At 31.1% G+C, this 12,182-nt stretch overlaps 3 protein-coding genes across 5 annotated transcripts; 1 reads left to right on the top strand and 2 right to left on the bottom strand.

Annotated features, from left to right (window-relative positions):
- Positions 1–1,836: 1,836 nt before the first annotated feature.
- On the bottom strand, positions 1,837–2,917 carry LOC106446888 (psbP domain-containing protein 2, chloroplastic). Its single transcript, XM_013888702.3, has 3 exons — positions 2,561–2,917; positions 2,326–2,481; positions 1,837–2,250 (listed from the first exon to the last, which is right to left on the bottom strand). The coding sequence occupies exons 1-3, from the start codon at positions 2,861–2,863 to the stop codon at positions 1,996–1,998; spliced, it is 714 nt and encodes a 237-aa protein (XP_013744156.2). The 5' UTR covers positions 2,864–2,917; the 3' UTR covers positions 1,837–1,995.
- Positions 2,918–3,891: 974 nt separating this feature from the next.
- LOC106446889 lies at positions 3,892–4,885 on the bottom strand. Its single transcript, XM_048777816.1, has one exon. It carries the CDS (start codon positions 4,583–4,585, stop codon positions 4,322–4,324), a length of 264 nt encoding a protein of 87 aa, XP_048633773.1. The 5' UTR covers positions 4,586–4,885; the 3' UTR covers positions 3,892–4,321.
- Positions 4,886–9,061: 4,176 nt separating this feature from the next.
- On the top strand, positions 9,062–11,478 carry LOC106450023 (DNA repair protein RAD51 homolog 2). Of its 3 annotated transcripts, none has more exons than XM_048777814.1 (12): positions 9,062–9,276; positions 9,351–9,464; positions 9,535–9,687; positions 9,886–9,989; positions 10,071–10,134; positions 10,211–10,266; positions 10,330–10,413; positions 10,491–10,553; positions 10,634–10,725; positions 10,804–10,923; positions 11,003–11,146; positions 11,230–11,478. In XM_048777814.1, the coding sequence occupies exons 1-12, from the start codon at positions 9,193–9,195 to the stop codon at positions 11,268–11,270; spliced, it is 1,119 nt and encodes a 372-aa protein (XP_048633771.1). In that variant the 5' UTR covers positions 9,062–9,192; the 3' UTR covers positions 11,271–11,478. The 3 variants fall into 3 exon arrangements, with proteins under 3 accessions (XP_048633771.1, XP_048633772.1, XP_013747128.2); XM_013891674.3 differs by having other exon boundaries at positions 9,063–9,276; positions 10,333–10,413; XM_048777815.1 differs by lacking the exon at positions 11,230–11,478 and having other exon boundaries at positions 11,008–11,146.
- The last annotated feature ends 704 nt before the right edge of the window (positions 11,479–12,182 follow it).

Below are 12,182 nucleotides of genomic sequence, written 5' to 3'. Positions count from 1 at the left end.
AAATCCAAGACTGAATATCTATAACGATCTAGGTAAGTTTAAAACAACTTTATATATATGTAGAAGATGAAAAAACATGAAGGTTGTGTAATTTTGATAGAAAGCAAAATCTTTCAAACTTATTGTAATGTCTAGAAGTTTATGGTAGATTAGAAATTGGTAGACTTATATTTTGTCTACAAGACTACAGCCAATTGTGGGACTTGCATAGTGTCTACATGCTTTTAAAAACATGAAATTCTAAACATGTAGATTAGTTTGTTGTCTGCTTATAATAGGTAGATTAGTACAAAGTGTATGTTTTATAGCTGACTTTACATGTGCATTTGGTAGACTTGTGTAATGGCTATATAGTGTCTACATGATTTTACTGACATAATATCTGAAACCTGTAGATTAGTTTGTTGTTTGCTTATAATCGGTGGATAAGCATAAGGTCGACAAGTGTATACCAGACTTCACGAGTGAATTTGAGTGAATTTGGTAGACTTATATAATGGCTACATGTTTCAACAGACTTTAACTTCATAATATGAAGCAATAGATTAGTTTGTTGTATGGTGATGATCCACATGCTAGAGTATTGTCTGCTTGATTGATATGACGTCTGCTGATAATCAGTGGATTAACATTAAGTACATACTAACAAACTGTACATGTTAATTTGGTAGATTTCTTTTAAACCAATGAGATATTTGTACATTAGCATAAAATCTGCATTAATAAAATATTCAACCTTAACTAAAGAATCTCGCAAGTTAATAAAACAACACTAAAAAAAATTAAAAAAAAAAATTAAAAAACAGACACGTTATTGAAAAAGAATGAAAATAACATGAGTTCATAAAAAAACAGATATATAATGGATTAGAGGAAGAAGAGTCAAATTCAAAAACCTAACTCATTGTGGTAGTTTGAAGATGGATGTATATCGAAGTCCTAGTTTACTTGGTCACGATCTATAACTCACTTTTGGCTGGAAACTCAATGTGATGTTTCTATGACGACAAGGGAAAAAAACTAAAGTGAAGTTGCTATTTCAAATTTCTTTATTTTACTAAGATCACTAATATATAAAACAACAATCATAAAGTAAATTAGGAAAGTAAATTATTACTCAAAGTTTAATTTGGAATGTTTAATTTAGTTCAATAATTTAATAATTTAAAAGATTTAATTTTCAAGTAAATTAGGAAAGTAAAACTGTTTTAAATCAAATTCTAAAAGGGTAATTTTGGGAATATTAAATTATTTAGTTGATTAATAGGTTATGTGAGTATTAACAAATTTGATGGGTTACTCTAGTTATTTCTTATAAATCATAGGTTAGTTAGTCTAGGTAATTTTCTCTTTATTATTTTCAGTAGGAAAATTGAAGAGTTTACCTCTGTACGTCTACTTGGTGAATTATTAGGGTGATTATTACCAATTTACCATAATTATTAACATCTATATCATCATCATCAGCATCAATTGTACTGTTGATTAACAGAAAAATATACCGTAATATATGATAATTTTGTCCTAAAATTAATCAATTTATCATTCACACATACCCACTTTTCACATGTGCCATTTAATTTTTCAGCACAATTAATTAACGGTTGGATTCTTTTTATGAGATTTTTGTGTTCTGGGTCCTCAAACAAATACATACATAAATACAAGTCCATACTTATTACTTCAATTGAAAAAATAACTAATGTAGCTCAAAAATGAATAATGTTTGAAATAAAATTAATATTACATGATATGTGGTTTTAGATCAGAGAAGAGGAGATTAAGATACTCTTGATAATAATCTGAAAATAAGACAAATAAATGAATACAAGCGGAGAAAGAATGCTTTTATCATAAATAAAATAAAAATAGAGGAAGTTACGTAAGCCACCGCAAAGAAATTTCAAACTTATTGGGTTTTATAGATTGAAACATAAGCCCATCAATCCAAAAATAAACCCATAAACAGAAAATGGGCTTTACAAGAAAGATGGGTTATGTGAGAGGTAAAGCATCAAAGGAGTGAAGAACTTGTTCTAGCAACAACCTCGTACTATAATCCAATGGATTCTCTGGATTGTCTGAATGAACAACGTTCAATAGATAAAGCTTCTTAGAGCTCACAAAAGCAGCCGAGAAAACCCTTTTGATACCTCCTCTCGTGCTATCAATTTTGTATTCAAACTCATACACTTGTCCTTGTCCTGACCTTTCTCCTACTGATACAACTTCTGCTTCCTTTGTGCTTTCCTGATTACAACACCAAAACAAAGCTAAGTCACAAAAAAGCTTCTATTGAAAATCTCTTTTATTTATTTTAATTACCTTTCGCTTTTCTGCGTTGATGAGTTTATCAGCTACAAACTGAGGAGAGCCAAAGTCTTGAAGACTGTTTATACGGACAGGACTGACCACAACTCCTATGTTGTTGCTTCGCTTGTCTGGTTCTTCAAACAGAACATTGGCTCCTGCTTTCTCCACCTTTGAACAGAACATTGGCTCATGAGCCACAAGTGTGTTATCACTTATCAGCATTTTTGGAATAAGTAATTGGAATTACCTTAATCCAAGAAGAGGGAACGAGAAGAGTGAAGCCATCCTTTGAATCAGTGTATGTTTGAAGATGATCTCTTGATTCTGAGATGGACTTTGCCTTATCCAGCAAGAACCCACCATTGAACAAGAGCGTGAGAATCGAGATGTTTAAGTGTCTCTTGCTGACATTGATCCCAACAGTGGACGAAGGATTTTGAGTAAAGCAGAGGAGAGTTTGGATCTTTGGATGTGCAGGGGAAGAAGAAGAAGAAGAAGATGATGGCAATAGAGTAAGTTTGGGAGAAGCTAAGAAGCTTGACAACCACATTTTTGCTTCCCTTACCCTTATCGCATGTTTGCCGTTGAAGTCAATATTTTCTTTTTGAGGAAAAATATTTTAAGAGATTATTTTCTTAAAAAGAAGTAAAATTTCGGTTCGGTTTGCATATATTATTTTTCCGAATTCGGTTCAGCTTGGTTTATTAATTCGAAACACTAATAAATCATATATTTTAATAGCACCTTTTTCTTTAAGTTGATGTTCTTATTTCTCTTCTGATAATCATCAGGAACTTGGAATATGCCTTCATATATTCTCACATTTGTTCTCATCCTCCAAATTTTAGTTCTTTTTCGTGGGTTTATTCAACAACTAACTTGTGTTGTGATTTTCTTTACGTTTCAACAGCTAAATTTATTTGATATGAGTCTTTTAATTATCTACACAATGCAAATGTTTTATCATATTTTAGTTTAAAAAAAAATTATGTTAGAGTTTTTCAACATAATCACTCAGAGAGATGATAATTGTGTTTTTTTTGAGCATTGGGGTATGTCTACATATTGATCATATGTTTTGTGTCCAAGTGTCAAATTATGATTGCTTTATTTTCATAACATATTTTGATGCACTTTAGTATACTAATAATTAAATAGCAACACATATATACTGAGACGAATTTGAGTTATTAGAAAAGAAAGAAAGAATTATGATTTAGCTAATCCTTAACAGGCTATCTTGTATTAAAGCCTGTCTTGTGTTCTTTTCAATTTCATAAGCATATTCATACTGAGAAAACGAAAGATACTAATAGAATAGAGAAAAAGTGAAGGTGGCTGGCTTGGCAATCGTACTTTTAGCCTAACTTATTAAACTAGGTCCCATCACCACCACTCACCAACAAAATTAAACAAATAAAAACTAAGAGAAACAAAAAGACAGATTTATTAAATATAAGTTTTGTTTTTCATGACGATCTTTACTTTTGAAGTAAGTTTTACTTGCATGGATTTATTTCTTCTGAACATCAATACATCATGTTTATACTATATTATTTTAAGTTTAAAAGGCAAAAATAATACAAAACACGCTTAATTATACATTGTATTTAGAATACACAGAGAGATTAAAAAAAGCAAACTAATACAAGGTGATCAAACCAAAACAAACCAAAAACAAACAAAACAAAAATATCTCCCAGAGGACATCATTACTCCACTTAAAAAAACACGTAGAAACAACAGATTAGGGAGATATTTTTGTTTAACAAAGCAAATTAACCACACCCATAAACGTATACCCAGTTTAACCCACCAAAAACCGAAGTTAAACCGGACGACCACACCAAATTAAAACAAACCACAAAATAAATTAAACCGAACCGGATCTGGAGAAAGCAGAGTTCTGTTTTAAAAAAACGAACAGAACCGCATAGTAGTGTCATGCCATGGTGGTTAAAAAAACCAGTGGCACCTTCGTAATTATATCTTTATATGTTTTCTTGCTTTAAGTGGTTTCGGTGTTCTGGTCGGAGGTGTATCCGCTCGGAGGAGTGGCGGTGGCGGAAGAAGAGACACCACCGTCACCTTCAGCGTTCTTCCCGAACACTCCACCGGCCCTCACGGCGGCGGAAACGATGGAACTGGCCAAAACGCCGAAGATCTCTCTCTTCACTCTTCCCCGACGAGGCGGAAATTCTACCTTCTTCACGGTGGAGGATTTGCTTGCTGGAGATTCCATGGACGAGTTTCTCTGCAAGGAATAAAACATAAGCGTGTGTAAGAATCAAAACTACAAGAAAATGAAAATTACGAAAAATAGCGAATTCAAGAAAAGCTCAAACAGAAAATCAGAGAAAATAAGAATCTATGGAAGAAAAAATGGAGGGCTTTTAATGGCAAAGAGAAAGGTACAGATAAGGCCAGTCTCGCTTCTTGCTAAAGCAATAAAACAAAAACTTCAACCAGAAAAAATAAAATAAAAAGTTTTGCTGAAGAAAGGAAGAAGATAATTAAAGTAGAAAGATATGAAGAGAGAGAAGAGTTGAACTTATAGGCGAAGAAAGAGTGACAATGCTTATCTTCAAATCTGAGTTGATTAGTATAAATGTATAATTAAGGAAGTGATTATGAATTGGTCTTTTGTATGTAATTTATTCAAAAAGTGTTACGGTTCGGTGGTTTTTCATAATGCATGGTGGGTCAATGGTTTCGAGGGTCTCTTATTATATTTTAATTTGTTTGTCAATACATTAATGTACTACAACTTTTGTCATGGTTTGTGTAATAGGTTAAGCGTTTTGAAACTATTTAATCTTGATTACATAATATCTTGCATCCAATTATATGTTCATAGATGAGCATAACAGGGGAGATAAAATAAAATAATCTTATTTATAGTATATTTTGTATTATTTACAGAAATTGTGATTTGATTCATCCTTTGTTACCATAAATTGTAGAGGATGTCTGTAAAATAATTCCAAACATTTTATGTATATTGAAAGCTGACTTTCTAGAAACTTAATTCATGTATACATCAAAAGCTGGTAAATAAGCATTGAATGAAGGGGATCTATATTGGCGCTAGAATAAACTTTACACTTAATGAGTAATGACGTTAATGGTAGTTTGAGCTCGATCGAATGAATGCTTCGACATCAACTTTCTTGTTCTACTTCTTGTCTAAAAGATTGTTTAAAAAAATTTAAAAAGATTGTATTGAGTGAGAACTGAAAATAAATCATCTACCAAAATAATTTTCTAAAAAGTAAAAACTGGAAACAATTAAAATATACGATGTTATTTTTGGATATAATCTTCGTAGGAGCGATAGATTTCGGCCAGACTGTAAAGAGAAGCTCTGTGATGTCTCAATAAAATATTGAACATTCTCACAAGAACGTTTAGGTTTAGCCATCCCAAAAAGCATTCCCACTTTAGGAGCTATGGAAATGACACGAGTTATATGACTACTGAAAGACTTAAATGAATAGATAGAAAACAAACTTCACCATGCTAAGGATAAGCAATAGTTGATAAAAACTGGAAGTTTCTGTTGTTTAGGTAACACCATCTTGACATTTTTCACCGTTGTTATAAGTATGAATCTCCATTACAATCTCAAGTTATAAGAATATTATAGGCTTATTATATATATAGGTTATAAATACATAGATTAGCTTTCAAAATATAAAGAAAAGTCTCTCAAAAATCGTAGTATATGGTCAATTCAATTTAATCCATTCAGCTTCAAGATAAGATGAAAGGAAGGAAAGTGTTGAGCAAGTTATGACGTTGACTTTGTAAGAGTGAAATATTTCTGTTATTAAACGTTCAGTAAAAAAAAATTTATTTTATTATTAATAAACCGAACGTTAAAATTTTGTAGGACTAACTAATTTCTACACGTTTCAATTTAAATATGTTATTGCAATTGTTGAGACAAAATACATGTGTGGAGCGGATACACGTTTAAGTGTGACACTGTGTTTTGACATTGAATTTTGTGAAATTTAGTTGGTTTCCTTCTCTTGATGTTTTGTCGATATATTGCCTTGTGGTTTTCGTTAGTGCACTCTAGCACATCACATGCATTTGGAATTTTGCAGGAGTAACTTTTTTTTTCTCTAACAATACTTCATTCTAGAATAACTACAAGAATATCCGCATTAGTAGTTTTCAGCACAAAATTGTATTAATATAGTCTTTTGAATATAAACATAAAATTATAAGTATTTTTTTGGTGTCTCATAAATAAATTCTTCTAAAGAAACTTTCATCATGTCTTTTTTGGTGTAAATATTATGCTTTCATCATGTTTTGATAATTTCGAAGGTGTATTCAATTTAAAGTTTGAGATAATTTGATTTTAATAAGTTTTTAGATGACTTTATATAAACTAGAAACTTAAAAATGATTTTGTTAAACCACTTTAAAACATCATCTAAAACCATGAAATTTTGTTTTTAAAATATTAACTAAAATACACTATACAAACATTCTAAAAACCATTTAAAAACTTTAAAACTCTACAAAATAAATATTTTCAATAATAGTAACTTTCATATTATTTTATGAAATGTCAAGTTTAATAACAGTGAATTTTAAATGAGTTTTAAAATTGTATTTTTGAATATTTAATTGCAAGTTACTAAAATACACAAATGCCGAGTTTTAAACTATGTGCAAGATTTTCTTTTAAAGACAAGTCAACAAGCAATTACATTTTCATACATCATGCGATCCGATCCGATATTCAGCAACACCACTAGGGTAACATATATTCCAGGAAATTCAGATTCAAAGACTCAGAAAATCCATAAAGATAAGTTGGTCAAATAAATATCCCAATTTCATCCACCGCCCTTATTTAATTGTTATGGCCCCATTGTAAAGCATACAAAATCTCTTTCAAGTGGCATATCTAAAAGAAAAAAGTGCATCTAAAATATTGTTAATATGTTTCTGTAATGATATTATTCGGTTATTAGTCAAAAGAATGTTAATGTCAAATTAACTGAAATTATAAACTAATAATAAGTAGTTTCCTATCAAGTTCTTTTGTCATGATCAATGGTAAACCACATCATTTAACTTCGACGAATGCCATAAAAATAAAGACTAACCACAAACACGACCACCTTAAACACTAGCTATATCTAATAATAACATGAAACCGTGGACCATAATTCCATTTACCATATCTAAATCTCTTATATATTAATTGAGAAACATTATTTTGTAAACACTTGTCATCATTAGAATAATTCTTAAAATATCTAGAGAAATATGTTGGTCCATCAAAATATATGATAAATTTTTTATTAAAATAATCATAAATTCATTATTAATGTTATTTTATTTCTCTAAATAAAAGTTACGGAATTTCCTAATATCGCTAAAATATATATGACAATTAATGATTTTGACTAATTAAAATTTCTCTATATGTTATATATTAAATTTTAAAAAATGACTATAAATTACTAAAAGTATTAAAAGCCTCAAATTCAAATTTTGTTATTTGCTTAAAATTTTTGTTATGACAATATACAAATGATTACAAAATCATATAAGTAGAAAGTCTCATTTAATAATTATTAAGATTAAAAGCTATCTATATCATTTTAAATTAAACTATATACCATGTAAAATACATGAATTTTAATTTCAAAATTTAGTTTGAACAATTTTCTTTTTGATAAAAGCTTTGAACAAACATTTACAACTTTTTTTTTAAATAAAAAATACTAAAACTATTAATCCCACAATGAAAATTTTGTTATCAGTAATTTAAAATTTTTGCTATAAAAAATAAAATTGATCAAAAAACCATACAAATAGAAAGAATCTTATAGTAGACACTAATATTAAAATATACTATACATGTTAATATCATTTAAATTTAATTATATATCCTATCAAATAGAAAAAAAATATTGTTTGGGTTAATAAATTTATTTATATGTTTGTACCAATTTAATTATATATGTTATGTTACTGATTTTTTAATCATTCAATATATATGTATTATTTCATCATATGTAAAAAACATAAAATACATAAAATAATTTTTAAATATAATATTCATTCCGCGGAAGGTGCGATTCTTAACTTAGTTGTATATTATTTACCATAATTTTAAACTACTTTATATTTTTATGTACCTACGATTAATAATAAATGATTGCAGGATTGCAGTAATCATGATACATAATTTCTGTGTGTGTTTTGGGTCATTTTCTACTATTATACTTGATTTCTCATTTTTCTTGCATGCTTCGTTAATTTTTTTGTTCCTTTAGGTCTCAATCACAAACTTTGGTGAAGTAGAAAGAAACGAATTGGTTTTCATTTTTATAGTTTGAAACCATAAAACTAGTCTGCATGATCTGATAGTAGTTGCATTTATTCCAATGTCAAAACATCGTGAATAATTTGTTGGACTCGACCGTGTAAGATAAGATAGGAGTGTATCATTCATTTCGAATGCATTTGAGTTCAAGCCTTCCATTTCGATTATGCCTCTTTTATTTTTTAACTTGCTTTAGATTTTAGATTTTTCGTTTTAATGAACTTTAATTTCTTGGATGAATTTTTGTACCTTTACAATAAGATCGACTAATGACTATGGTATGGCGATTGAGTGACTTATTTTGAAATTGTAGAATATAAACTGTGAATCGCTTCACTTTAACATAATCTCGATGATTACGCCGACGGTGAATCATTTATAATATCAAATATTTTACATATTTGTAAATGGGCCTGGGCTTTTATTTGTAGGCCCAAAATTAGTTTGGTAAAGAGGCTTCTCTAATCTCCTCCACCTGACGAAACTTATTCCGACGCCGGAGACGGAGACGGAGATAGAAGATGGCGAACAAGCTCATCGGAGAAATGGACCTTCACAAGAGAATCTCAAACATATTCGCCGCGCGAAACATCATCACCGCCAAGGTTTAACCTTCCGATACACTTTATATAATCATATCTTCTTCATCCGATGAAACCCAATTGCTTTTTTTTGTTAGGATGCATTGTCTATGACGGAGTTTGAGTTGATGGAGCTTCTAGACGTTGGAATGAAGGAGATACAATCAGCTGTTAGACTCATCAGTGAAGCTGCTTCTCCTCCATGTCTATCCGTAAAAAGCAGCTCTTTTCTCCTTATGAACTAAGCTTTTATAATCTGAACCTTTGATAATGGTTGTAAAGGCTCGATCTTTGCTGGAGCAAAAGGTCGAAAACGAGCATTTATCGGGGCATCTTCCAACCCATTTGAAGGGGTTGGACTCAGCCTTGTGTGGTGGCATACCCTTTGGTGTTCTTACTGAGTTAGTAGGCCCTCCTGGTATTGGTAAATCACAGGTACTTTCACAATGCTATTGTCAAACGTAGGGGCCGGTCCTGAGATTTTGGGGGCAGTAGGCGATCTAGTAAAGGGTTATAGGTGAATGTTTCATTAGGCTTTGCTCAGGACCGGCCTTCTCCTTCTCCGTTATCTGTAGCTTTACTTGAGTGTGGTTTTTGCATATGGTAAAGGTTCTATGTCTTTGTATTGTGCAGTTTTGCATGAAGCTTGCTCTATCAGCTTCGTTTCCTAAAGCTTATGGAGGTTTAGATGGTCGTGTGATATACATAGACGTTGAGTCCAAGTTTAGTTCAAGAAGGTAAAACTGCTTTCTTCTTTTCTTTTTTGCGTACATCTTTCTTGTGCATGAAGCTCTCAAGAGTGTGTATTCATTCATCAGGGTGATAGAGATGGGATTGAAGAGCTTCCCTGAAGTGTTTCACCTTAAAGGAATGGCACAAGAGGTTTGTTGCTATTCCCTTTTTTTGGTAAAGTCATCTCATGTTTCAGATTTGCTTACATAACTTATTGGCAGTGCAGATGGCAGGAAGAATCCTTGTGTTACGGCCAACTTCTTTATCCGACTTTACTCAAAGGTGTGTTAGATACCTTTGTAATCATCTGCTATGAACTATTATCATGCTTCTCTTTGTAATCAGCAGTATACAAGAACTCAAGGAATCGATTCTTAAAAACCAAGTGAAGCTGCTGGTGATTGATAGTATGACAGCTCTTCTTTCAGGGTTAGTCTAATCTCTATTTCCTCCTAACCTTAGTAACAAAGTATTTGTTTTTTACTAAATAAATGATTGATTTTCAGTGAAAACAAACCTGGAGCTCAGAGACAGCAACATCAGTTGGGTTGGCATATTTCTTTCTTAAAGTATGAATTGTAGTCTAAGCTTTGATTGTACCATTCACATGAGCACTTCATCTTTAACATTGATGTTGATTCCCATGTAGATCGCTTGCTGAATTTGCACGGATTCCTATAGTGGTGACTAATCAAGTTAGATCTCAAAACCGAGATGAGACTAGTCAGTATTCTTTCCAAGGTACAGTCCCCAGAAACTGAAGTGTCTTCTTACTGTTTTGTTGCACTCTACCACAATCATATATTTTCTCTGTAACAGCTAAACTGAAAGATGGATTTCAAGAACACACAAGGACGTATGATTCTCACCTCGTTGCTGCTTTAGGGATCAACTGGGCTCACGCTGTAACTATCCGGTTGGTTCTTGAATCCAAGTCCGGTACGTTAAAGCATTTGTAAGGTCACAGTAACTAGCAAGAATGTTTCATTCATGTGGTTTGGTTTTCACGTTTTTGAAGGTCAGAGAATCATCAAGGTTGCAAAATCTCCTATGTCACCTCCTCTAGCGTTCCCGTTCCATATAACATCAGCAGGAATCTCATTGCTCAGCGATGAGGGGACTGAGCTGAAAGGCCCAGGAATCAACAACATTCATGCTCGAGGTATTATCGATCCCCTGTTACGTCGCAGAGTTAGTATTGTTTCAAATATAAAAGGTCTAATACTATAGATGAGGACTATGCAGGGCACAGCGACATGATTAACTTTAACGGGGACTGCTCGTAATGGAATAAAGCAAAGGCGAATCAACGGCGTGCTGATACAAACATTAATAGTGGGTCATTAGTTCAATTAAACTTTCTTAGAAAAGCTAATGTTTCAGACAGTTTAACCGGCACTGCTTTCACAATACTACAGTCTATTTATTATTTGGTAAAGGGTTGTCCTGTATTTTTTTTATATATACGTTGTCAGTATCCAAATACTTACTTAATACTTAGATTATAACAAAGTAAATATGAATCATAAAATGCTGATCCAAAAAATGAAGTGGATCATAGATACTTTCAAAATTTCGGAAATCGCTTCATCTCTATACCCTTAATAATGAGTCCAGTCTCTTCAAACGTTATATATTAATTTCTACAATTTTAATATTTTTAGTTGGTGTAATAGGATACTCTAAACATAACTGAAACAACACATCTTTATTAGTAATTAATGATTACTACCTTTTCATATGTTTTGCCACAGAACAAAAGCAAACTAGTGTTATTAACTTTCGAGGTGTTATGGGAGTTATACTTATATAGAATTTGTTGAGTTTAGAGATTTGTTGAAATTTAAAAAGAATTGGAGAGAATTTTGTGCATTGTGAAATTCTATGAAAAGAAATTACTATAATAATTTTAAATTTTAAATAATCTAAAAACATATGTATTATTTTCAAAATCATATAATATGTGTTAAATGGTTAAGAATATAATATCCAATAACAGTAACTTTAATAGATTTGTAGAATCATTAAAATTATTATTATTTTTTTAAAAACCATTTTATATAAATTTATAAAATTAATAAACCAATAACATTAGATTTTATTGCAAATGTAAAAATCCATAAACTAATAACACATAGGCTTTGTAAATTCTAACAATCTTATATATGTTACTTCTGCCAATTTACACTCTCGTCCGC

The sequence above is a fragment of the Brassica napus genome, chromosome A4 (assembly GCF_020379485.1).
Source record: "Brassica napus cultivar Da-Ae chromosome A4, Da-Ae, whole genome shotgun sequence".
Lineage (NCBI taxonomy): Eukaryota > Viridiplantae > Streptophyta > Magnoliopsida > Brassicales > Brassicaceae > Brassica > Brassica napus.
This window is presented reverse-complemented; position numbering and strand designations above follow the sequence as displayed.

Coding starts and splice junctions, on each gene's coding strand:
- LOC106446888 (XM_013888702.3), bottom strand. CDS start 2,863: ATGTGGTTGTCAAGCTTCTTAGCTTCTCCCAAACTTACTCTATTGCCA. Junction 2,482..2,560: donor TTCCCTCTTCTTGGATTAAG/GTAATTCCAATT, acceptor TTCTGTTCAAAG/GTGGAGAAAGCAGGAGCCAA. Junction 2,251..2,325: donor TCAACGCAGAAAAGCGAAAG/GTAATTAAAATA, acceptor TGTTGTAATCAG/GAAAGCACAAAGGAAGCAGA.
- LOC106446889 (XM_048777816.1), bottom strand. CDS start 4,585: ATGTTTTATTCCTTGCAGAGAAACTCGTCCATGGAATCTCCAGCAAGC.
- LOC106450023 (XM_048777814.1), top strand. CDS start 9,193: ATGGCGAACAAGCTCATCGGAGAAATGGACCTTCACAAGAGAATCTCA. Junction 9,688..9,885: donor CTGGTATTGGTAAATCACAG/GTACTTTCACAA, acceptor TGTATTGTGCAG/TTTTGCATGAAGCTTGCTCT. Junction 11,147..11,229: donor CAACAACATTCATGCTCGAG/GTATTATCGATC, acceptor AGGACTATGCAG/GGCACAGCGACATGATTAAC.